The sequence below is a fragment of the Neopelma chrysocephalum genome, unplaced genomic scaffold, assembly GCF_003984885.1.
Source record: "Neopelma chrysocephalum unplaced genomic scaffold, ASM398488v2 Primary Assembly neopelma1_63, whole genome shotgun sequence".
Lineage (NCBI taxonomy): Eukaryota > Metazoa > Chordata > Aves > Passeriformes > Pipridae > Neopelma > Neopelma chrysocephalum.
The window spans coordinates 6141550-6167596 of record NW_020897720.1 but is presented as its reverse complement, the minus strand read 5'-3'; the positions used below and the strand labels follow the sequence as shown (position 1 = coordinate 6167596).

Here is a 26047-nt window from a genome sequence, read left to right as displayed (position 1 = left end):
GCATAGCAGGAGATGGAGGCGGCTGCTCAGATTTATGCTGCTTGTGATTAGTAAGAGATGGGTGGCTCCTGGCCAAAGCAGCTCATAGTCACAAGACTTATAACCACACAGAGTTGCGTAAGGGACGCAAAATTCCCTGCAAATGTTCCTCGGTTTGCATGGAAAGGCTCTGGAGCATCAATATGGATGGGGCTCATGGTCATGGCTAAGGGAAAGAGCCCTTCAAACAAGGTAGAGGTTCTTAGTAACCATGTGAAACGAGGCTTTTCAGATTGACCATGTTTCTGAAACTGGTATTTGCAGGTAGGAAGTGGCTCAGGAGGAGACCAGCACTTCATGGGCTCCCAAAGAAGTGTTTCCACTTCCCCTCTGGAGAAGGCTAAGACAGGAGTTGTCTGACTGGGCAGAGGTGTCCACCTTGAGCTGCACAGCCCATGCTCCCTCTCCAAGAAAGTCTCCTAATCCCAGATCTGTCACTTGTGGGGGAACCGCTGATGAACATCAGACTCACGGATATCAACAAGTTCAAGGCAGTCTGTGTTTCCTCACCATCCCAGAGGTAGCAGCTGCCCAACCAACTTACTCTTTGGGGGGTGTCAAGTCATCAGGTCGCGTCTCAAAGAACTGGAGAACCTCCTCACACTGGGAGATGTAGGGAGGCAGCTGGATCAGAGCCTGAGGAGGAAACAGAGACAACAATGACGGGAAGCATCAAGGCTGTACAAGAGGCTGGGTGAGGACAGGCCCTCAGAGCACAGGGGCCTGGGACATGGCATCCAGCTTGGCACCCACATGGTTCCTGCACACAGGAGCGCAGAGCCAGGCTGGGGAGAGCTACAGCAAACACACACCAAAGTGGAGCAAGACCCAGGGAGCCCCCAGTTACACTCACCACACGCAAGACTAAAGGAGAATAAGCAGAGACTGCTCAGGCCCTGCCTAGCCCAGCTCCAGCCTTTTGGGCAGATGTTCCCTTGCAGGGTAAGAGCCACAGGGATGTCCATCCTGGCATCCAGCCTTCTGACCATGGCAGAGCTCAGTTTCCCAGCCATGCTGGGGGCATGGAGCCACTATCCTTGGGAAAGGCTGGGCAGTTTACATGTGGCAAACTCCCAGTGCCATCAGCCCTGACCAGCACATCCCAAAAATGCTCTGCTGGGCTATGGCAGCTTGGGAAGAGGCAGGGAGAGAAGCAACAGGAGGCAAAAGCACGGACACCAGCTCATCAGGGCAAGGGCTGGAAGGCCACTGTGCTGCTGTGGAATGGCAGGAGATATAAATTGCCTCTACTTTTCTCCTTTCCTTCTAAGGAGGCCTGTTGCAAAAAAGATTCAACACTGAGACTTGCAGAATGAACGTGTGTCTGTCGGGGGGGGCTGGGGGCAGAGGCTGGGGCAGCAATATTTGCCTTGGCCAGAGCTCTTGCAGGTCCTTTCCAACGTGGGCTGCAATGAGGGCTGGGCAGGACAGTAGCTGCCTGGCAGAGAGCCCTGCCTGCCCTCTGCTCGTGCAAGGGAATGGAGTCACAGATGATGGCAACTGCAAAAAGTAAAAGAACCCGATGCAATTAAAATAGGGACCATTTGAAATCAGGGAGCAGTGCTGCAGCCCAAACTGGAGCAGATGTTTAACCAATTTTCTGTATACTTCCCCCTCCCCTCTACGTGCTGTCACAGCAGTCTCGTGACAGAAGTGTGGGCAACCAAACCTCCACTCATTGCTGCATTGGAGACGAAGCCACATCTGCAAAGCCCCAGGGTTACCACACAGATCAGATGTGGCTACGTATTGACCTAACTGCTGGCCCCTAAAAGCCCTTCCAGCCATTCAGCAGACAGTCAGTCACTGCCAGCACAGCAGACAGTCAGACCACTAATCATGGGCCAGATGCGAACAAGATCATGTGAGAGACAGGAGAGAGAAAACTACTCACTCCACGGCTTTTGGGTCCAGGGAAGGGCTATTCAAAGATCAAGTTTTGCATGGATGCCATTCCCATGTGGTATCACTCGCCATTCCCACGTGGTACCATTCCCCAGTTCCAGCATCCCACGATCTATGCAATTTCTCCCATGCCAAAATCACTCCGATTTTGTGGCCTGGAGAAGGCTCCATGTCCTCTGAAAGCAGGGGATATTCACAGAAAACACCTTGTGCAGGAAGGAGGAAAGATAAGACCCACAGCTCGTTTCCCAGGACATTCTGAAGGAAGCCCACCTAGAGCTGACTCTGCTGGTACAGTGGTGGCTGAGTCAAGCAGGCCACCCAGCAATCCAGCTGGCCATGGCCTACAGCAGCTATGGCCACTAAATCAGTGGCACAAATAGCATGATGTCTGTCCCACCTCTGGCTCTGCCACCCAAAGGAGTGAACTATGGAGGGCCATCAGAACATGGCTTCAGTCCATGGTGTTGGAGGCACAGCAAGTCACCTCACCCACACTGTTGCCTGCAAGCCTGAGGAGAGAGGCTATTGACCAAAGACAGAAAATCCTTGTTGCATTGAAATCCATTTTCCAGGGAGTGAGAAAAGATTATTCTCTGGCAGCGATATTTTTAGTGGTCCACCCCGTCTCTTTGGGGTAGAGCATCACAGCATTGCAGCTCCTTCCTCAACTCTCCAACAACACTTTCTCAAAATCCCTGAGACAGAAGGAAGGTGGTTCCCACACCAGGAAAAGGACCAATAGATGAAGAACACAAAGAGAACAAACTGGAGAAATGGGACAGACCCCCAGTCCCTCTCCTTGTTATTCCTATGGTTGTTTGAAGTCTCATTTAGCAAATGATTGCTCTTACCAGTTGCTCTGATTCCTTTGCTGCTTTTCCTGCACCTTATCTTAAATTGCACAACTTTTAGTATGGTGGGACGTGAAACAGAGCCCTCCAGCAAAAACACTGCCTTGGGAATCAATGGTTCTCTCCCTTGCTCCTTTTCCCTGCTTCTACCCCAGATTTCACCCACCTGTCCAGGGCTCTCCCAGAGAACAAAGACACTCTACTTCCCTGACAGCAGATGGCAATAAAGCAAAAACTTTTTCTGTGGGAACACGTTCTCAACATATGCACCTGAGCCTCAACTCTCCCTCAGCAGGCTAAGCTGGAGGAGACATTTTGTATTTCTGTTCTGTGCCACCACCCTCCAAGCACCAGCAACATCCACCTCCAATGACAGACGTGGCAGCAAGGGAGTGGGACACTGCCCCTGTGATCTGCAGCATGATGTGCCCAAGCAGGGACATCTCCCTGCTCCTGATAATTCCTTGCTCATTCTGCATCTCTGCAGCCTTTGCTTGGTCCCACACCCACCCTCAGCTCAGCTGCTTTACAGTTAAGCAGCAGCAATTGGAAGGCCACGGCGAGCACAGTATTCCTTGGTAATGCATTAACGGGAGGAGGAGAGCACAGCTCCCTAAGTGGGTCATATAACATCAGCCATTATGTTCCAGTTGTTAAGTCAAATGGATTCATTATATTTTATGCCATTAATGGCATCGTTCTGAAAGAGTCAGCAGCAGCATCTTATCACTTAGGGACTTTTTCTTCCCAAAAATTAAATTTACGGTTGCGTGCGTCTCTATGCAGCCGACACATTTCAGTGACTCACAAGACAAGGGGCTGATCAGGCTGGATGGAATCAAGCAGTTACTTGCACCATCAGCTTCCCCCCCGACAGCTCCAAGCACACCTTGTACTACATCTCCATCACTCCGCTCTCACCTGCTCTCCTGGCCCGCAGTGCTTTTTCATCTGCAGCCCCACTGCAGAGCTGTCAAGATGCATTTACTAATTCACCTTTATCCTTGTACTTGTTATTCCAGCCACGAAATCCCTTCCATAGGTCTGGCCAAGTCCCAAAACCCACAGCCTCTCCCACCTTGCAAAGTCCCAGGCCACAGTCACTTCCACACCTCCTGTGCCTAAGGAATGCAATGGATATTTCACCATTTCCTCATCTCCTCCCTTGGGTTTTGCAGTCTTTGTATATGTTTTCAACAGCATTCAGACTGGATTTTGGAGGTACCAGTCCTACCTTCAGGCCATTTCATAGCTGCTGCAAGTACCAATGTCCTTCTTCGGCATGATGAGATCTGGCATACTTTATTTGTGGAAAAATAATTTTTTATGGACTTTGGTATTTTGTTTCCCCCCACCAAAAAAAATGCCCTAAAATCACAATTTCCCTTAAATTTAAGTCCAGTTTTATATTCTTCAAGAGTATGGAACAAATTGTCTCAGCCTTATCTCTGTTGGCTTCCAATAGTTTTCTTCAGGTACAACTCATCTCACTTGTGTGTAAATAACTGGTTTATGTAACCAGTAACAGGAGTTTACATCCCAGTTTGGAACCATCCCACCAAGAAAGTGCTGTCTTCTACATACAACAGGAGGTATGTTCCCAATAGATGGGAAAGGCTCCCTGAGGAACTGAGTCCTACAAGCCTAGTCCTGCACACAAGAATTTCACTCCAAACAGCCTGTACCTGACAGGACACAGCCAGGTCCTTTCCAGCCCATCTGGAAAGCTGGTTCTGGTTTATACCAGACAAATATCAACACATCTTAGGAAAGGAGAAGAGAAAGGGAAAGCCCAGCAGCATGTGCAAGCCCAGGTCTCCAAGCCCTCTGCATTTCATGAGGAGTGAAAAGTGAATGTTTTCATGAGGGTTTTCATCACAGGAAGGGTTTGATAGCAGTGGATAACCCACACTCCCTGTTCTCCCAGCACTGGCACACCATTATATAGTATCAGTCAATCAGGATCAAGCTCGATCAGGTTGGGTTCATCTTTGGTGGATGTAAGAAACCCACCCTTACCTTGCAATATTCATCAATAGGTATCAGGCGCTTGACTGCAACATCACGGATGTGACTCCGGCGGAAGAGGATCTTCCCTGAAACAGGAGAGATGGAGAGAGAAGAGCAGGTCAGCACAACACCCACATACAACTCTCTTGAATCACTCTGTCAGGACCTATTTCCTGTGTGTCCTCTTCTTGACAAAAGCACCGTACCTCAAAAAAAAAAGCCCATTCCCTCCCACAGATTAAACACCTTGTCAGAATAAAGCACATTTAAAATGGCAAGCATGTTCAAGGAGAGAGAGGAGGAAACAATTACCAGCAAACTGCATCCCCATGGTCTCTTGCCAGTGTGGTGATGATGGAGGAGCAGCCCCCATCCAAGCACATGCCTGATACCTCACAGCTTGCTGGCGTGCAAGTCCTAGGAGGACAATATTCCTGGCAAATGACATCCCTGCAGCTGCCAGTGCAGGTGGGACCCTTGCTGAAGGCTCCCAGCTTGCTCAGGGCATCCAGGTCTAGTGTGGGCAGCAGCCAAACCAGAGGGTTTCTCTCTGTGTCACTCCTGTGACAAACTGGTCGTCAAAGCCACTGTGTCGGGACTGCTCTGAGTCAGACCTATAGAATTTTCCTTCCTGTCTGGGGTTTATTTTTGTTCTCCATTAATGGGATCCTCTTGCCACTCTGTTTCTTCCCCTCTGGCTTGTGGTACGGGCCTCTTTCCTTTGAAGTCTAATGAGTCCTAAATGCTTCAAGCTGCTCTCAGAGGGAACAGCTTCTCAGGCATTTAAGGAGACAAAAGCCATTAGCAGACAGTGAAACAGATACACGTAGAGACTCGTGATCAAAAGGCTTGGTATGTGGTAGGATTTCAGACCACTTCCCAGAGCACCAGGAACTGGCACTGCTTTGCAACACAATCACCTGGAAAACTCTGTTTTGGGGGGGTGGGTGGTAATGGAGTTCCCTCAAGTTCTTCCTGACAGTTCTCCAACATCACAGGAAACTCTCATCTCTTTTTGTCCCTGCTTGGGTTTCCAATCCCACCCCTGAATGCAGGGAAAGCAACGTGCCCATCCATGCAACCCCTTCACTGATCAAAGAGGTCACCGAGGGGCAAACCAGAACCCAAACTCCCATCATAACCAAATACCAGCACACCCTCTTTGCAAGCAACATGAGAACAGGGAAAAACACTCTGGAGAGTCAGACCATGGCTTCAACCCTTACTGTGAGTCTTCACAGGAGCTGTGGCATTGCTCAAGCCAGAAGCTGGATGTTACGCCACCAAGAACAGGACATGGGAAAACGGCCATGTGCTTATCACAATTTTAAATCCAAGGCTGGGTGACCCTCCTCTGCTTCTCCCTGACTTGGCCAGGATCTGAACCACGCATGACTTGTGCAGCCTGCCAATGCATTTTTTAAGCAGAGATGAACTAAGCCAACCCAACCTCAGCTGGCAAAGAAAACGAACAAGAACTTTACGGAGGAGCCAAGTCTCCTGCTAGGCTCAGTTAATGCAGAATGCCTTTGAAACTCGACTGTCCAAGGGAGCACACAGCAAACCTACTCAGTGCTAGGTCTATCCTTGCCCTCCAGTGACAGGCTGGGGTCAGACCAAATCATACCAGAAGGATTGCTCCTCATTTATGTCCTGTTGACAGCAAGGGGCTGAGACATTCATGGTGGGAAATGCTCTGCTCTGAAGTGCATTCCTTCTCAAAGCCTGCGAGAGCCAAGTCTGGCAGTTCTTATGATACAGTGAAAAAAATCACCCCTCTATTCAATCTGTCTTTTAGATTTTGAGGGTGAATAGCCTGGGAACACAGAATTTGTCTGGAAAGACTGGGAACAACAACCAGGTCAGAGCTCCATTCACTGCCCTTAGCAATTATTTTCCATCAGACAAGCAAATGATCAACAGTTTTCTCTTTCCATCAGCAATCACAGCATGTTTGCTGCAGAGGATTCTATTTGAATGATGATTTTAAAAAAGATGAATGGATCACACTAGTTCTGTTGGCAGTAGTAAGGAATAGCTGTTTTGGTTTTATGTCTGCCAAAATGAAATCACTGATGGGTGGGTATGTTATAAATGTCTGAAATAATAAGTTCTGGGTGTGGGAATATTTAAATGTTTAACAAACATATGTTAGTGAATAATAATAATAAAAATAATATAGGTTTGGGGAATAAATACATCACCACAACTGAAGTGATCTTAAATTAGCCCAGGCATGGAGCATATGAACCAGCAGGAAATCCAGCTCCTCTCTTCATTTGCTCTCAATCTAGTATTTTTCAACAAGGAAGTTTATTTTCTAACAAAAAGCTGATTTTAATCAAAATGCCTAATTAACATAATTGCAGACCCTTCAGTGCTGCCAAATACAGCTGTATAAATCCTCAACTTGAAAGGCAAGAGAGCACAGGAAACCACTTCCCTCCTGGAAGGGAAAGATGGGCAACTTGCTGGGTCAGTGAGATGCAACATTTTCCTGGGCATGTTTTCCTTAGACCATACCTAAAAATGGGAATAACAGTGCTGTCCATCAGGGCTTTTCACATAGCCAAGGACTATATAACAAAAGAGAAACACATCACATTATTCATTTGGTCTCTGCAACACTTAGCACTGTAGCTCCAGAAGTAGCTATGGCTGCCCCATCCCTGGAAGTGTTCAAGGCCAGGTTGGATGGAGCTCTGAGCAACCTGGCCTAGTGGAAAGTGTCCCTGACCATGGCAAGAGGTTGGAATGAGATGATCTTTAAGGTCCCTTCCAACCCAAATCATTCTGTCATTCCATGTTTCTAACATCCTCAGAGACTCACCTTCCTCCTAACAGCCTCCCAGCAGTGCTCCTGCCTCAACCTCAACATCAGCACGAGGAATACCAAGGGGAAGACATGTGAGGGGAGGCAACTCTGCACATCCTGCTGATAGTGGAGTTTTCCATCAACCTGAAAGGTCAGTGCTGCTGCAGACTCCACCAGCTTCTCACTCTTGTCACAAATCCAGGACTCAGAGATGATTAGATTTTTTTTTTACATACATAATGTTATGCATGAGCAATCAGGGCAGTGAGTCTCCACCCCTGCTAGCACAAGAAAGTCATTGCAAAGGAAGTGTGGTAAAATACACTGTCCTTTATACACACAAACAAAGCTGTGAGTGGACTGAACATTTATCACCTGGGAATGTGTCAAGCAAGCTGATTTTGGAAACAGAGGACTGAGATAAGGCACTAATACAGAATGGCTGCCCTGGCACATCTCCCTGTGCAAGCACTCAGACTCCAGGACATTATGCCTCCTTTTGCTGGATCTTAAAAACCTGTTTATACCTACAAAGAAAAAGAGATGCTCCGCTAGAAATATTCTGTCTGGCCATGAAAACTCCTCTGGTGCCAGAAAGGTTCCATTCTCCCAGGACTGGAGGAACCAAACTCCTCTATGGCTAATCAGAGCAAACAGTGCTGAAGCAGCTCTGAAGGGGAAGGGCTGCAAAGAAATGTAGTGTGGCCCCTGCTGCCCCAGCCCTTCATCAGGACTGAAAAGTGCCAGGAAAGCCTGGGGAAAGGACTGATAAGGAATTTGTGTCTCCAGCAGTGTGAGATAGAGCAGGCAGGCCACAGGAGGGGTTAATCTCTCCAAACAAACAAACAGGGAAACAGGGCTCTGCAAATTATTCCCTCCTGTGGGAATTCTTCACGAAGAGCTGAAGTTATACTGGGGAGCAAGGAGCCAAAAAACACAAGGCAGAGGGACTTCAACAAGGAAAATGGTGGAGACCTCTCTTGAGCCAAAGGCTGTTACTGGATCTCCAGCAAGCTGGAGGGGCAGAGAACCTGAAACACATCACCCTGCCCACCACGGCTGTGAACCCAGCCAGATATTTCAAGAGTGGAAAACCAGCTGTGCCTCTTGCTTTACCCTGAAGGACTCCCCCCCCTCTGCCCCCGCCCCACTGCCTCGGAAAGAATTCACTTCTCTGCACCTTTCAAATCACATCCAGATTTTCCCTGGCACAGGTTCCAAACTCGCTTCAAAAAAAAGGCAGCCCCAAATGTACACATAATTAATCCCAGCCCATGGAGCAGCCAGCTACGTGGGCTATTCCTGGGATGGGGGATCAGGCAGTGTTTCCAGGAGTCCTACCCTTACATCTGTTTGGCCAAGTCCTGCACAGGGGTTGCAGGACAGCCTGGGACTGTCCACCCACCATGCTACAGGAGAGATGCCCATCTTACTAGAGCAGAAAGTTGTAATTAGGACGCCATCTCCAGCCCAGGTGAAGATGGAACAGGACTGGGGCAAGTCAGGCATCATAGCTAGAAAACAGAGGAGCTGTCCTCCACGTCCTTCACAGGGCCTTTGTGGGTAGCTATGAGCATCCCCACAGTTGTTCTGGTAAAAAAGCCCCCAAGTTTTTGGGAGGCACTGATGCCCATATCGAGCAGGCTGGTGGGCTGGGAAAGGAGTAGGAAGGAGGCATAATTCTGCTTTCTAAAATGATCTCACCAAACCCCCCTTTCTCTTCCTCCCTTCTTGGGAGTTCACTATTGTCTGTAGCTAAGGCTTCCTAAAAAGCAATTTTACAGCCAAGGTTAGCTCAGCCTCAGGCAACCCCTCCTTGCCGAGGCTCACGTTTCCAGTGAAGCAGACTGGCCAGGATCTGCTCCAGGCCGGTGGGGCTGTACGGAGTTTGGAAGGCTCCACTCTCCTTATAAAAGCTGTTTCCTGAAAGATCTGGCACAGCCCTTACACAGCAGGCCCAACTGAGCTCATTTGTTTTCTTAGTTCATTCTTTCCTGGGGTCTCCATACCGTCATCTCCCAGCCAACAAGTGTGTAACCCTTGGTGTGGACTCCTGTGGGCGAGGACATTCCCCAGCTGGGCAGTGACAGGTCTCTGATCTCCCACCAGCTGTTCCCAACTCTGCTCCAGGGAGCAGAGTCGATGCCATGCAAGGGCTGGGTGCTGCCAGAGCTGTTCCAAGGAGCCATCCCAGCACCACACGAAGCTGAGCAGGCTGTGCCAGTGGCTCAGAGCCAGCTGAAGGATCCAAGAGTCCACTTCAAATTCCCCTTTGTGGCAGCAGAGCTTTTCAGGCACAGTGCAGGAGCACTGCAATGTCCTGCCAGGCAATACCAAATCCCACCAAGCTGAGCTACGGGATGAGCGTGGTGCCACCACCCAGCAAGGGACAAGCCCTGGCCCCAAACCTCAAGGGTAATTGATCTACTCCACTTCAGAGGACCCACCTTTATGACTCCACTTCAGAAGACCTGAGTGGGCTGAAGGACTTGCACTTACAAAAGCCTCTTCTGAATACCATCAAAGACCTACTTCAAAAGACCAAAGTCCATAGAAATTTCCCATAAGTTGAATCCTCAAAGCAGGCATTAACAAAACGAAGTAACACAAAGCAAACAGAGTTCCTGTGGGCTGGGTGTTGTAACTATGGAGTAATCATGGAACTCTCTTCCCATTCCAGGAAACCAGCCTGACAGACAAAACCAGATGGCACCTTGTCAGGTTGTGGTGGTGACCCTGGGTTTGGGGGGCTTCAGGGTTTGCTAAGAAAGCCAGAGCTATTCTAGAGGCACAGGGTCACAAGAGACATTTTTGAGAACTGCAGTGGCCACGATGTCTAATGTTGCTCTACAACAGACTTCTCAGAAAGCAGCGTACTTGCAGTAAACCACCGGAGCCAAATCTCCCCTGGTAATGAAATTCAGATGCTAAAAATGTTGCTCAAAATGGGACTGGGAGCAAACTACAGTACTAAGAAAAGCTGAACACAATCAAACCCCAGCAAGTCTAAGCACACTAGAACCACGTTTTGCAGAGAAACAGACCCAGGCTGTTGGCACTGAGCTCACCTGGACAGCACCTCTAGGCTGAGAGAGATGAAGTTTGGGTTCAGCTGTAAGTAGCAAAACTTGTAATCCCAAACTGGGAAGGCAAAGAGCTGCTCGGCAGAGGAAACGCTCTAACATATCCAGCAACTATTAAAAGGGCCTTACTCCCAAGTGAAGTCCTCTTTCATAAGCAGATAGAGCTTGCAGGCCATCTCACTAGGGAGGTTATGGCTCACTGTCCTGCTCCAGGAAAAGCCACCAGCTCCCGATCACTCCATAATGAGCAGCAAAGGCAGGAGGGCAAAGGTGACATAATTCCCACTTCTAATACCACAACTTCCCTCAAGCAAGAGGACTCCTGAAGTTGTCCCATGAGGACAGACAAGGTGCAAGATTTGCAGTGGCCACCTCCTGCTTGGAGGTGGGACAGCATCCCATGCTGGAATCTTCTCACCACACCACCCTTTATCCTGTGCTGGCACCTCAAAGCACTTGTGGTAAAGCTGCAGGTACCAGCTGTCAGGCATCAATAGTCTCCCGAGCCATCACAAGCCACAGCAAAAATGAAATGCCAAGAAATATTTCTGGGGAAAAGCATGGACTAGCAGTTTTCCAAGTCAACATGTGACTCCCTCTGAAATGATATTATTAAAGCCTGTTGCAAAAAGGCAACTAAAGCAAAAGGGCAAATATCCCTGCAGAGGACACACAAATGCATGTGCTTCTCTAGAAGAAGGTCATCCCAGCTCCCCAAAACTGCTTGCTTACACAAGAGCCAGGCTTTCTTTTCCAGCAACTTCAACCCCCTTTTTCCTCCAGTGGAAATCCCAGTGACATGTTTCCTAGCAAAGGGAAACTATTTCAACACCAAGAAGGAGAAACAAGAATTGACGAGTGTGCTGCAAGGAGCACAGCTCCGGCCAGGCTTCCCAAGCCATGGCCTTCTGAAAACAGCAGCATTTTGGTGGGAATTTTCTTCAAGTGCAGCACAGCCAAAGCGTATATCCAATTTTTCCAAGTTATGCCCTTTGCCAATTTGGCTTCTATTTTCCCTTGCTGGCTAGAGTTCTTGTACAGCAAGGGCTTTTCTGTTATATTCACATCAGGTGTGCTTTGCTTTTGCTGATGTTACAATGCCACGACAAGCTAGAATCAGAAACCCTTCTATGGGAAACCCAGACAAGATTCTCTTGTTTAAAAAGGGGTGTAAATTATTTTCTTCACACCAGTCAGAGAAAAGCAAAGCTCACAAATGCCTTTACATTTCTAGAAGAGCCAGGAGGCAAAGCACAGCACAAAGAGCTGCACTAAACAGACCTGACAGTCACTGGAAGTGATTATGGTACTGTGACATTTCTAAATATGCTCATTAGCTACTTGGGGGTAGGGGTAAAGACAACTCTGTGGTCAAAGCCATTAGCTATGGGTGCATGAAAGACTCCCCTCAGGCTGGTTATTTTCACAAGGCATATTAGGGTTCTTTTTATTCCCCATGGCAGCAGCCACCAGCAATCCCACACACCACAAAGTGCCACGGCCCATTGCATCTGCTCAGCTGCACGTTGGGCTGACAGGGCACATGTCATGCCACAGAAATCCTGTCTTTGAGCAATCAGCCCCAAACATCACAGGAGGAAGCCAAGGCTGTCAATTGGCTTGAATTCCATTGTTATTTCCTTCTCTCTGGATGGCCCTTTGAGTTGCACGGGACAGGAAAAACAGTGTATGAGCAGTTCCTGGGGAGCCTCACACCATCCTCAGCCCTGTGCCGTGGCAGAAGCTGTGCTAGGGGGGTTGCTTAGTTGAGGTCTTCCACTAGTGACTTCTGGAGGGAAAGAGAAATACTGAGGGGTTTAATACAGATGTTTTAATGGACACAGTGCAGGCCAAGAACTTGCTATTGCTAAGATGGCTCAGTGTGTAAGCTCACACACAAACTGGGAAAAAGCTCCTGCCATGCCAAAACCAACATGGTTTTTGCTGGAGCAAAACCACTCTCCTACCTGGCAGAAAGGGGATGATCCTTTGCTTGGGGTCCTTCTGCCCTCCTTCCATCGGAAACTTGTCCAGCATTTGCATCTAGAAAAGGAAATGAAAGACAGGTTACCAGCAGCCACAAATGAGCCTGAGGAGGACCTGCCTCCCCCAGGCACTGCAGGCTCCCAGGGCAGCGCTCCTTCCCCAGTCTCCCTGGCAAGCCAAGATCTCCTGCTCTTCCATCAGTCCAGGAAAATACAGGAGGACACCACATCCCTGATACCCCAAAAAACACCTGTGTTGCGTTATGGTGGAGAGGTGCCTCTGGCTCTGCTCTGCCTGGGGGGAAGAGCTTGGGAAAGCTTGTGACAGGCGAAGGGCGAGGAAAACAAGTCGCACATCTGACTGCTGTTAAGCAACGCAATCCCTGAGTCACTGGAAGCTTTCCCCGCCTCTGTTTGAACTCGAGCTGAGGATCTCTCGCCCCCGGAGCACTGTGAGCCTCCAAGGCACGAACGGTGCAAGCTGTGTTTTCTCCCATTAGCACGTGCCTGGGCTGACCCTCTGGCCAGATCTGTTCCCATCCATGTGATCCCACCAAACCCATCCAGAACTTCAGCCCACATCATCTCCATTTCCTTTTACTTGACTGAAAGTGCCTCTTGCAGCAGCCGCTCAGCGTGGGGGCCCTCTCATTGCAGCCCCTCTCCATCCTGCTCCAGCCCAGCCTGGTGCCACCAGTAGCACCCCAGCCAGACCAGAGCCCACACCAGGGCCCGTGTGGGTTGGCACCATTATGCCTGTCAGCCACAAGCTCTCTCTTCTCTTGTTGGAGGGAGGAAAAGAGGTTGTGAGGTGCCTGGAGAACCCTCCAGCACGTACAGGAAGAGGAGAAGGCGGGGAAGTGGCAAGGCAGGGGCTCGGTCCCATGGATCCCACACAGCCTGGCTGCCACATCACGCAGCTCTGGAGGAGGGAGCAGCAAATACTAGTTCACCAGTTTTCCTACGCATGAGCCTGTGGGAAGAACAGCTAAAACACTCACTCCAAAGAAAACAAGCCCAGTGCTGGCTGTAACCACTGCAGGCAGTTTGGGATAGCAGACACAGGAGCACACATCTGCAGAAACGCAGCCTGTGGCTCATGGTTCTTCTGTAGTGCTACACACACACACACACACACACAAGCACGAAACTGCGACCAGAAAATATCAGCTCCAGACCTGAGAGATGCCCCAGAGACAAGGAAGGTCTCCAGAGAGCTGGCAGATCTCCAGGTTTTGAGGTCCCTTGTATCTTTTCTGGCCTGTCTTACTCCTGTTAACTTTGCAGGATGGGGACTAAAGCACAGGTTGTTGCACTGCTCTTGCCCAGGAAAGCCAAGGGAAGCAGGCCCAGCTCTGGAAAAGGGATGGGAAAAGGGTAAAGGTGCAGCAACTCCACCAGGCCTGGGGGAGGGATGCACAGAGAGGCATCAGGAGATGGTCTGCAGACTCCAGCACCAAGCCAGGTTTACTGGGAGAACACCCTCCTCCCCAGCTGTGGCAGGGAAACACACTCCCCACCAGGCAAAAACTGTGGAAGGGAGGTGGTTGGCATGGAGAGATCCCACAAATCTTCTTTGGGGGAGGGTTTCCATCCAAACTCCAAACAACACTGCTTACATCACATTCCCAGAAGGGGCCATGCAAGATCCTGGGGAGATGGGTAGGCAAGAGACAGACAGACACACAGCCCTCTGGAGCAGTGCTTTCCCTGCCGAGCACAGGAGAGCACAGAGAGGCCAAGTCTTGCTCTCAACAATGCACTCAGCCAGGTTGGGAAGAAAAATTAAAGGAAAAGAACCTCAAACAATAATTCTATTGCTTCTACCCTTCCAAGACTATTTTTAAATATTTGTGGCAGAAAAGAAAATAGCAAAAAAAGATTAGAGTGGATGTAGTTTAAAGCATTTTGGTGTGCTTTTATTACGTGGGAAGCTGTTATATCACACTCTTAATGATCCCTTGGCAACAAGGAGGGGGATCACAGGCTGCCAGACTGTGGCTCCCAGATCCAGGACTGGGGCAGGGTAGTCCAAGTGATATATCCAGTACACAGCCAGGCTCCCCACAACAGAATGTCAGGACAGCTCATGTTTATCCACATTTATCTCCACTACCGATTTATCTTATCAATTAGCTGTTTTTCTTATTAACCCAGGAATGTCTGGGCAGTGAGTGTGTCTGGAGTGAGCCGGAGGTCTGTGCACACTGTGGGAGCCCACTGTCCCCATCCCGAGCTGTCCATTAACAGGGCAGGCGATAACACCGCTGGGGGTGGGGAGCCTTTGAAAAGCAGCTTTGTGTCAACAGCCAACACGTTGGCAGACAGCTCCTTCATCAACAGGAAACTCGTAAGATAATATCCTAATTGAATCAATTAAGAGTGCTGCAGGCTGCAGGGGATCCCAGGGAGAGGGGAATGTACACGCTCAGCAGTATTCCCGGGAAGCAGAGGGCTTTGCCCAAATCAGAGCTGATGGTGCAGTGCCAGAGGGCTACACCATGCAGATGGCATAAACCCAGAGATATGTCTGCTGAAGGAGCAGGGCCCCAGGTCTAACAGCCTGCAAGCAGGCCATATCATTTCCCAGCTGGAATAAGCTTGGAGAAATTGCTGCCAAAAAAACACAACCTCAAGTCAAATGCCAGTAGGTAATAAGGTATGTCATCACTTTGCTTCTTCTCTGCTTTCCACAATACAGTGGAAGAGTTTTCCCTCTAAAATATAGAGGTGACAGGAAAAAAAAAAGATTTTCATTTAAATCTGGTTTAAAGTAAAATGTCAGAGCAACAAGGTGAACACAGAGGTCCTGATTCTCCCAAGAACAATGAACCAGAAGGGCACAGAATTACTCTTGTAGCAAGTCCTGGGCAGCAGGGGGACGGAGGGATTTGCTTTTGTGAAGCTGCTCTAAAGCCCAGGTTCTCCATCACTGACCATCAGGGCTTGTGTGGCACGTACCAGGGCTATGGAGGAGGAAGCCAGTCTGTGCCAGCTTCTGCAGGGGATGGTGGCTCACATCCCTGAACAAGTTATCCTGCCACAGGCTGGGGAGTGATGAAATATCCAGGCAAGGAGAACAAACTCTTCCACTCTTGCACTACACCAGGAGCTGATGACGGAGCCAAGCCATGAGCCACAGTTGCAGGCATGGGGTGAAGGAAGTTCCCCCCTCTTATCAAGAGGATTTTTTATTAAGACAAGAGGCAACAGCCAGGAACTGATGTCCAGGAAGTTCCATATGAACATGAGGAAGAGCTTCTTTACTGTGCAATGACGGAGCACTGGAACAGATTGTCCAGAGAGGGTGTGGAGTCTCCCTCACTGGGGATATTCCAGAACCATCTGGACACAGTCCTGTGCCATGTGCTCTGGGATGACCCTGCTTGAGCAGGAGGGTGGGACCAGATGAGCCTCTGTGGTCCCTTCCAACCTAACCCATCCTGTGATTCCGGGATTCGCTCTGCCTGCTTGACAGAGGTTCGGCGTAAAACCACATTCTCCTTTGTGGTCTAGCAAGTGAGGGCTGACCTAATCCATGCCTCCAGCAGACATGCCTGTTATCCAGAGCAGAGAAGCCAGCTTTTGACATCACCCAAAGGGAAAAAAAATTAAAAAGAGTTCAACAAAAAGCTTCATAGTCTGGTTGAATGCGGTGGCAGAATCACAAGAGACTCTTTGTGAGAGCAACAGCATCCCTGCTGAGAGAAGGCAGCAGCTTGCCATGGGGAAAAGATGAGTCTGAGCCAAGCCTGCTCTCATCCCACACTCCCAAACTCCCCATCGGCCCCATCCCTCGTGAGCTGGGGAATGCCACAGGCAGCCAGGCACACCACGTGTGCCGACATCCCTGTGGTGGTGAACTCCAGATGAGGACATTCCCATGCACTGCTCACCCTGACTTCCACGTGCTCAGTTGGCCATTAGCCAGGTCTCTTCTTACAGGAAGAAGAGTCCTCCTCCAAATGTGATTCACCAAAGGATAGCACCTCACTGATCCTCAGATGCAGTGGGAAAGGGATGCAGGTCCAGTGATCGCCTGCCATGATGGGAGCACCCGTCCCCACGGGACATGATGAAGGACACAGTTGCATGCTGAGAACCAGAGACTTTGTAAACGTGTTCCTGCAGATCAAAGCACTCTTGAGCCCTGGAATCAACTGGTTTGGGAAATCTCTTCCAAGGAGATAGTCTGGGAAAGAGAACGACATCTGGCAGCGGCTCACAGGCTACTGATGTTTAGTCTTTTGCGATCCTATGAGAGGCACCTTCCCTGCATCTGTAAGGACTGCCCGGGAAAAAAAAGGGGGTGAAAAATACAACCACCCAGAAGACAGAAGGATTAGCACAGAGCAAGCTCAGCTCCCAAGCAGAGCTCAGGAGGTCAGTCCCGGGGAAGGGCTCCAGGGTTGCAGCACCCGTTCCATGGCCAAGGAGAGTTGGGTGTTCACAGACAGGAATGGGAGCTGAAGGGCAAAACAACCAAGCAGTGTGACGAGTTCAAGTGCATTTTACACATTACCAGGCAGAGGCAAAGCTGGCCTCCTCAGCACTAGGAAATGGCATCACAGAGGCTGGATTGTGAAAACCTGATGGAAAACTTTAAGCATCGCTCAGCAATAGACAAAGAAAGAATTAACTGAGGTCAGAGAAAAAAAGGGCCACACAAATTGCCAGCAGCTGCCACTGCAAGAGAAATTTCCTATGAAATCACAGGAAGCATTAGACAGACACTGGTGCCTGTGAAGAGCTCCCTGGCACAGGGAGCAGCGGGCACGGGGCTGGGCCAGGACGGAGCTCTGTGCTCATGCTGCCCCCCAGGTACCCTCAGGACCAAACCACAGCCAGGTCTGTGTTACCCCAGCAGGTGCTGGCCCATAACCACATGGATCAAATTCAGGGATGTGGGTTTCCCTGCACATGGGGGCTCGGAGGATGTGGCAGCTTTGCATGCCCAGGTTTGGTCCAAGTGCAATGGTCCTCCAAAAGCAACCGGGCAAAAATCTTCCACTGCCCAGGGCAGGACATGTTTCCATCCTGAGCACCCAGTATTTCATAGAATCACAGAATGGTTTGGGTTGGAAGGGACCTTAAAGATCATCTCATTCCAACCCTGTGCCATGAGCAGGGATGGGGTGCTGAGCAACGTGGTCTAGTGGAAGGTGTCCCTGCCCATGGTAGGGTGGTGGAATGAGATGATCTTTAAAGTCCCTCCCAATCCAAATCATTCTGTGATTTTATGATTCCATGATTTTTGGAAGGCCCAAACAACTCCTGCCTGCTTTCCCTCCTTTTGTAAGCCTCTAAAGAATATATTTGGGAGAGACTAAGGAGAGAGTTTAGTTTTAAAAAAAGAAAACCTTGGATTTGGAGAAGAGCGCTGAGTGATCTCCATTTACACAGCCCCCTCACAGAGCTGCTGATCCCTCTGTCTGCTTTTTGGGAGTTTAAAATATATTGCTTTTTCCATTCAGTCCATTGGTACCAAGTCCTGGAAGTCATCATTCTTGTTATAGTACTTTACTAATCCATTTTCCACTTAATTCCTGGTCATTGCAGCCTCTAGATGGCATTTGGGTAGGCAGGTCCCAGGCTGCAGAGATGAGCACAGAAAGTGGCAGCACTCCATGTGGGCACCAGGAAAAGAGCATTAACACCCCCAAAGCACCAACCCTGCATCCATGATTCACCACATTGACCCAGCTGTGGGAAGTGACTCCTGTCGGTAGACGTGCTTGGGAACAGAGCAGGAATACCCGGGGGCAATGCCGGTCTGCACCGCTTCCTCTTCCCCATCCCATCCATGAGAACATCCCTCCAGCACAGCTGGGGCTGTGTCACACAGGAAGTACCCCTGGAAGGAGCATGGGAGCAGGGAAGAGATGGCACAGCCCAGTGCCAAAGACCACAGAACCACCACCAGAACCGTCACCGGCGCTGTCATTGCTGCAGGGAAGGCTGCACAGGCAATCTGTGTTCACCCACATCCTCCTCTCTAGCATCCCAAAGCAGACGTGCTTGGAAGAGCAGGAAGTCATGAGATTTAGTTTCTGTTGTGGAAATGGAAACAACAGTGGAGAAAAACCAACACATTTGCCCTATTTCACGTGTTGAGCAGCCAGGGCGGAGCAGGGGGCAGAGCTGTGCTCACATACTGCAACCAGAGTTAGTGTCACACCTGACATGGTGCTTCACACCAACTGCCAACCCCCAGTCAAGCGTTTCAGCAATGGGTCACAGAGCAGCTCCATGCACATACCACCCCACTCCGAGCTGCACACTTGCCAGAACCTCAGGATGACCTGCCCCAGCTCCTCCTCCAAATAGCTCATGATCTGATTTCTCTTCGACCCCTCCCTTCACAAAAACCTTCCCCACTCAAGATGAGGAGAAGCAGAGAGGTGCACATTCCTTCTCTGAAATTAATGCAAAGTCTTCAACCTGTGGCAGGCCCAAACATGATGAGACAAAGGAGGAGGCAGCATCTGAGCTACAGGTAGGGCTGCAAAACTGCAGGCCAGCCCCTTGGGAGAGCACTGTTGGTCAGCAACACCAGCCTCATGACCCTCTTCTTGCATCAGACTTCTTGCTAACCCTCTATTTTCCCTGCTGTTCCTTCCTTAAACACAAACCCCGTTTTCCAAATGAGCATAGTCAGCAGAAAAGCCAATATGGAGAGTTTTTGTCTCCACACAAGGGAGGATTTCATTCCACTTGGGCTCATGGTGGTGTCATCAAGAGCAACTCCACAGCAGCCGGGACAATTACACGAGTGGAAAATGAGGCACTGCAGCTCCCTGAGGTGTAACTGGTACACCTTAGTCCTCAGCATGACCATGCTCATTCGTGCCCCCTCCCAGCTGACAGTAAAACTCTCTGTCTAGCAGAGACAGGAGCTGATGGAGCTCTGGAGCCTCACAGATCAGTCCAGCTCCTGTGTGAACCCATCAGCATCCCCACCACACCTGCACCACCCATCCTTGTATTCCTTCATTTCCAGAAAGGGTGGGATTGAAAGACACCAAGCTCAGAAATGCCCAAGAACTCTAGCTTGGGCAGGAAGCCTCTGCAAATAGTGCATTCCTACTGTGGGGAAGTGCTGGGGCAGGAGCTGGGCACTGCCACCACCCACATGACAGCAGGACAGGACTGGGAGCACTTCTGGGTTCAGACAGTCCCTGCCAGAAGGCTGGAGCTCACCAAGAAACTCCACTTATTGCAAACCCAGACTGTCAAGTGCTGTCTGGTGGAGGAGACCAGGCCCCATGGCTTACAGAGGAGTTAATGCACTTACCAGGGAGGGCTGAGCAGTGCCGAGCAGGAGCCCTTGGGACTGCACAAAGCACATGCAGCACAACTCCAGGGGAAATGCCATCCTAACCCAGGATATTTGCCCTTTGCCAGGGCCCGGAGCCAGCAAACACAGAGGCACCGTGGAGGAACCCCAGCAGCAGGCAAAGTGCAGCTGCTTTCTGTGCATTTAAACACGAGAATGCAGAGTTCACACAAAATTCAGCCCAAACTGCCTACCTGGAACTGCACCTGCCTTTTTAGGATCCAACCAGGATCAATTAATGCCAAGGTTTTCCAGCACAAAACCACTAAGGAGCATGAGCCCTGGCAGTGCCCTCATCTGAGAGCTCTTCTCAATGTGTCATCTCACCACAGAGACATAAAGAGAGAAAATGTGGAAAACCTCTGGCCAAATGCACTGACTGGCAAAAAACCACCCCAGTTTTGGGGCTTAAAGCAGCCACCTGTTGGCACATGGAAAGCAGTTGACCCCCAAACGGAAAACTTGGAGCTCCTGGGAACTTTCCAAGGGGACTTTTTTATTTCCTGGAGCTAGGAGGAGAACTGAAAAATGCTGATTTGCCAAGAAGAAAATCAGCAGATGAGTATCCATTACAATCAATGTTTCAATTTGAAACACTAAAACCTAACTGCTAAAATTAAAAGGCTATTTTTTAGTGTTTTAAGTGACTCATCAAGGGGAAAGCCTTTTAAAGAAAATTAATAGTGAAAAACCAAGAGAACTTTAGCCTGCAGCACAAGACAGGGACAGGTCTCACCTCCATCCTCCTCCTCATTCCTGGCTCTCCAGGAGCCACTCCAAGCTTGTAGAGCTGTTTTTCTACCAACCTGGGGAGAGGGATCAGTCCCAGAAGGGTCTCAAACCTCTTTGCATCCAAACCACTCGCTGAGGGAGGTATTTCTCAAAGTCTGCTACAACAAAATATCTTCTTCCTCTCCAAAAAGGTCAAGTACCAGACCATGGTTGATGCTAAATGATCAGCTTGCAGAGGAAAATGGGAGTGCAAGGAATTCTCCATAAGATGCACAACAGCACCTTTCGCATTGAAAAATACCTGCTTTGGCTAAGGTAATATGGTATCAGTACTGAAAAATGACATACAAATGAAAGCTGCTTCTTGCCCAAACCCTAAATGTTCTATCAAAGGCAGTATTAAAACAATAAATTCACCTCCCTTAATTATACCTCCCAAACCTAATCTCCAAGATCTAATTTCCACACTGCCAGGTAAAGACAGCCATAAACATCATTTATAATTCACTAGTCAGTGACTCACCCCTACTGTAAAGGCCTCGAGATATGGTACCAGTAAGGCAGAAAGACTCAGGGAAGGGGAATTATGACAGGGAAAATGCTGGCTGTCCTACTGCCCCCAGAGACCATTCCCCCATAGGTTACTGCTCACATTGCAATCCCAGGTAACAACAGAACATAGAAGTTACCACAGAAGAGGGTGTAGAGCAGCACCCCATATCCCAGGGATGTGTGGGAGCCACGAGGCAATGGGAAGATGAGCAGAAGTGGTGCCACGAATACAACAGCACTCCAACACCTCTGTGGCAGTGGAGGAGCAAAGCCTCAGCCACTGGCAGGAAAACCATGGAGTCAGCATGGCACCATGGAGCGGACAGGCTGGCTGCCAGAGTCCTGCTGCATCCACCCACTGGCACCAGGTCACGTTTTTCCCTCTCCACTTTCTGGCTAACAAGGTCCCCCTCCCCGCTGCCTGGAAGCCCTGAGTCACGGAGGAAGGGCAGATCCTGCACACCCAGCCCTGCTCACCCCACATGGTCTCCACCAGTCCAGCCAATGGAGCAGCCTCTGCAGCTGGCACAGACCTGCCTTCCTTGTCCCTGCCACAGGGCGCCTGCCACACACCCAGGAAAATTCTGGGCTGGATCCCAGTGATGGGAATCTGGAGACAGACAAGCCTCAGGGCAGAGAGTGTGTAGGAGAAGGGCAAAAAACATGCAGGAAAGTAAGAAAAAAGGAGCATCACTTGGATGGAGCAGAGTGCTGGGAAGGGCGAGGAAGAGGTTAAATCCTTCACTTGTGCCCAGGCCCATCAGGACCCCAGGAGATCACTGCAGAGGTTCACACCTTGCTTTGCAAGGGGACTCCAAGACTGCAAGACATCCTCCAGCGAAAGCACTTCCAACAGGCAGTGCTGGAGCAGTGATTTACAGCACTGTGGTAGACCTGTGACAGCCTGATGTAATCCACTGAAAGGCATGGAAAAGAGTGAGAAATCAGGACTGCAGAAAAACACGTTGTCTCTTCAGCTTTATCACCTTCCTCTACAAGGACAGGCCCAGAACCACCATCTCCCAGCTCTTATTTCCATCTTCCACTCACCATAAAACTGCTTCCACTTCTTGATGCCCATGATACGTGGGTGGTGCATGCTACTGTCTGTACTATATCATATAGATTTAGCAAAATAAACAGGTCCTAACCATTTTACTAAAAATCCACCACTCTGAGATGCAGCACTCCTTTACACTGATTTACTGCTATCCATCCTCAGCTTCTCCCCAGGCAGCATCAATCAGCTTGAAAGTGGTTCATTTTGGAGCCAGGACTGCTGCCACATGATATAAATTGCAGGTCTTTCCACCAGAAAAGTGTTAGATTGATTAAGAGCAGGCGGAGACGCTGGGTCTTGCATCAGCCCAGACCCACAAAACCTCACCAAAACCCCCAGTCACAGACAGGCACCTGCAGCAGGGCCCTGGGCACCTCCCCAGGGACAGACCCCATGGGCAGTGGGGAGGAGAGGGACCACCAGTCAGGTCCTGCCCTCCTGGGATCCTGCTCAGCCCTCCCAGGAACCAGGCAGCTGAATTTCCAGAGTTTTTTCAATAAGTAGCTGGGGAGTGGAAGGGCATCAGCTCACCCCTGATTCAGGGATAGGGGTGTAACCCCTCACCTCACGTTACAGCACAACCTTTAAACATTGCACTATCGAAAGACTCACCAAATAAAACAACACTGGATTGTCAGCAAGAGACCTTAGCTCCATCCCCAAGGGATGGAACTTTTAACCTCCCCATCCTTCTGCCTCCCCCCTCCATGGGTTATACTCAAACTCCCCTCTGGATCTCTCATCCTGCAATGCTTCTCCTGAGATGTACTTCCCCTGGGGCTCGGAAGCAAAGGCTGTGAATGCTGTCTCCTCCAGCTGCTCTGCCAAGTTTCCAGAGGGAAGGAGACCAGGGGTGCCAACAGGGATGAATGAACAGAGAACAGGCTCAGGAGCCAGCCCTCCTTTGCCATCAGTCCATCACGGCAGCGCCAGGCGATGTGTCTGGGAACAAGGGACAATCTGATGGGAGCAGGTGGAGATGGGCTCAAAGTGGGAGTGTGTGGAGCTGCACGCTTGGAGAAAAAGGGAAGGGCAATCAGCTTGGAATAAACCAAGAGCCACTGAGTGCTGTTCTCAGCAGCTGCTCAAGAAAGGCTTTAGCTACAAGAACTGAAAATCATTTCTCCTGGCGACGCACATGCCCCAGGTGTACACTGGCCTGGGAACCCTCCTCCAGCACCAACTCTCAGGGAGGACAAGCTGCCGATTCCCAGGGGCAGGCACAGCTTTCGGCAGCCCTGCTCTCCTGCCAGGCATGGAATTCAAAGCGAGTCAGGGTGCCAGCCCAAGCCAATTATAACTCAGTGACCTGCCTCGGCACTAGCACGCACGGGAATGCGCCGACTCCTGCTGCCAAATGCTGGAAAGCTATAAATGGGAGACATTTGGAAAGAGAAAACATTGAGGAGCCAACTTTTAACTAGGCTGAAGTGCATTGGACTGTACATGTTCTTTGTGGAGGGAGAGAGGAGGAGAATGATGAAGATCTTAGATGCACTGCTGGAAAAATACTGGTGGTTTCTTATACAGACAGAGGTAGTCCTTATTTAATGGAAAGTGTTTCTCCTTCTCTTGAGTTTCATTATGGGAATTCACTATTTCTACACTTCTGCTATGGTGTTTAGGCTGCTGGCTCTCAGTGCAGTCTGGGCACAGAGGAAAAAGCAGTTGCTAGTGCTTTGTAGCAGAAACCTCACCGTAGGAAGCTGTGGATTTTTTCTTGTCCTCGGTCACGCAAGGGCCTGTCTTTTGTGATCCAGCTGCCTAAGAGCGAGATCCTGGTGATTTATTTTTGTGGCAGGGTGAAACCACGAAGTACATTGCACACGCAACTGCACAGAATTTTGCTGAACTCCACAAACCCTGGAGAAAAAAGAAATCCCCAGTGTGTCGAAATAAGATTCCTGTTACGAAATAGCTATTGAAAGAGCCCTGTTTACAATCCCTGGACACAAAAAGGCATCCATCTCCTGAAGCCACAGCCTGGCAGAGTTGCCTTAGGGCTTTTCCATCAAAGAGGCCGCCCAGACCAGGCAGCACCCAGGAGAAGGGTGAAATCCAAGGAGTGCCTTGGCTGGTTCCCACCTGAAGGAGCCTTGTGCTGTTTGGGACATATTATTCAGCACGCCTGCCCCTTGTTTTCCGCATCTGAATTAAGATAACACACACTTCACCTTTGTGAACTGTGTGCCCTGCCAGAAGCCCAGGTTAAAGAGCAGACGAGGAGGAGGAGGAGGAGAAGTACAGGCAGAGGAAAGCAAGCACAGGGCTCACAGTACTGGAAGAAATGCAAGAGGTTCATTTTCATTTTTCAAGAGTCCAACAGCCTGAAATAAGCTGATGAGAACAATTCATCTTTTGGTGCCAGCTACAGTCTTCTGAGCCAATTTTAATGTGTTGTTTTATTTAAAACAGTCTGAATCACTAAAATACAGACTTCCCCCCCCCTCCCTGCCTTTGCCTGGCGCCTCACACAACAGGTGAGGAACTCCCTCCAGAAGGCCTAATCTGTCTTCCACATCGAGACAGCAGGCACAGACCATTGCCTTTTGCCAATTTTCTCATAGAAGTAGGCACTACTTCAACAGACAATTTATTTTTTGGTGTTACACGCAAAGCTGTTGGCCTGAGGGCTGCATGACTCTGTCCAAGATGACATGGCTCCAGGTGGGTCAAAGCTGAAAGCTTCCAGCTAAGAACCTGAAGGATTTGTAAAACATATGGACAATTTGGGAAACACACTCAATGCACAGGCAGACCAGAGTGGGAGAGAAAGCCAGAGTAAATTTTAATGTTGCTTAAAATCCTCAGTTTTTCTGTCCCTGAATCATGCTGCAAGCACCCTTACTCCAGTCTATGTCAAGTGTCCAACCCTGGGCTCAAAATTAAACCTCTGTGCAGAGAAGCAGCCACAGAGCATCACCTGCTCCTACAGCCTTCAGCTGAGACAAGGACTGAAGGAAATGTTTCTGATTGCAAGGGGAAAAGCCCTGGGGTAACCTGTCCCCAAGAAGGGCACCCCTGAAACATGACAGGATGGAAAACAAGACAGGAATGGAAAGAGCCAGACAGAAGTCATAAGTCATATGAGGAGTGGCTGAGGGAGCTGGGGATGTTCAGCTCACCCAATAAAGGAGGTTCAGGGGAGACCTCACTCTCTACAACTGCCTGAATCAAGGAGGTTGTAGCCAGGTGGGGGTTGAGCTCTCCTGCCAAGCAACCAGTGACAGGATGAGAGGAAATGGATTCAAGCTGTGCCAGGGAAGTTAAGGTTGGACATCAGGAAGAATTCCTTCATGGAAAAGGGTTGTCAGGCATTGGAAGGGGCTGCCCAGGGATGTGGTGGAGTCCCCATCACTGGAGGTGTTCAAGGAACGACTGGATGTGGCACTCAGTGCTCTGGTCTGGTTGACAAGGTGGGGATCGGGCACAGGTTGGATTTGATGGTCTTGGAGGTCTTTTCCAACCTCAGTGATTCTGTGATTCTGAGAAGGTGGCTGCAGCTGAAAGGCAGAGATGGACATGGAGCAGGGCTCCTGCCCAGGGACAGCACAGGGGGCCAGTTATATCAGGAAAGGTATAAAAGGGTTGGGCTTGGATGTAAGGATGTTTTAGGAGTGTATCAAGACATTAGCGGCTCTTGGTCACATGAATACTTGAAATGACTACCATCGTG

The 26047-nt window shown here is 49.7% G+C and overlaps 1 protein-coding gene across 1 annotated transcript in view; it reads right to left on the bottom strand.

The window, feature by feature from the left end:
* Positions 1-26047, bottom strand: part of SH3PXD2B (SH3 and PX domains 2B) — a 70120-nt gene that overhangs the window by 27505 nt on the left and 16568 nt on the right. The window contains exons 3-5 of the mRNA XM_027682851.1: positions 12674-12749; positions 4818-4894; positions 584-675 (exon numbers count right to left, since the gene is read on the bottom strand). Of these exons, the coding sequence (XP_027538652.1) occupies positions 584-675; positions 4818-4894; positions 12674-12749 (245 nt within the window). The remainder of the gene's footprint in view (positions 1-583; positions 676-4817; positions 4895-12673; positions 12750-26047) is intronic.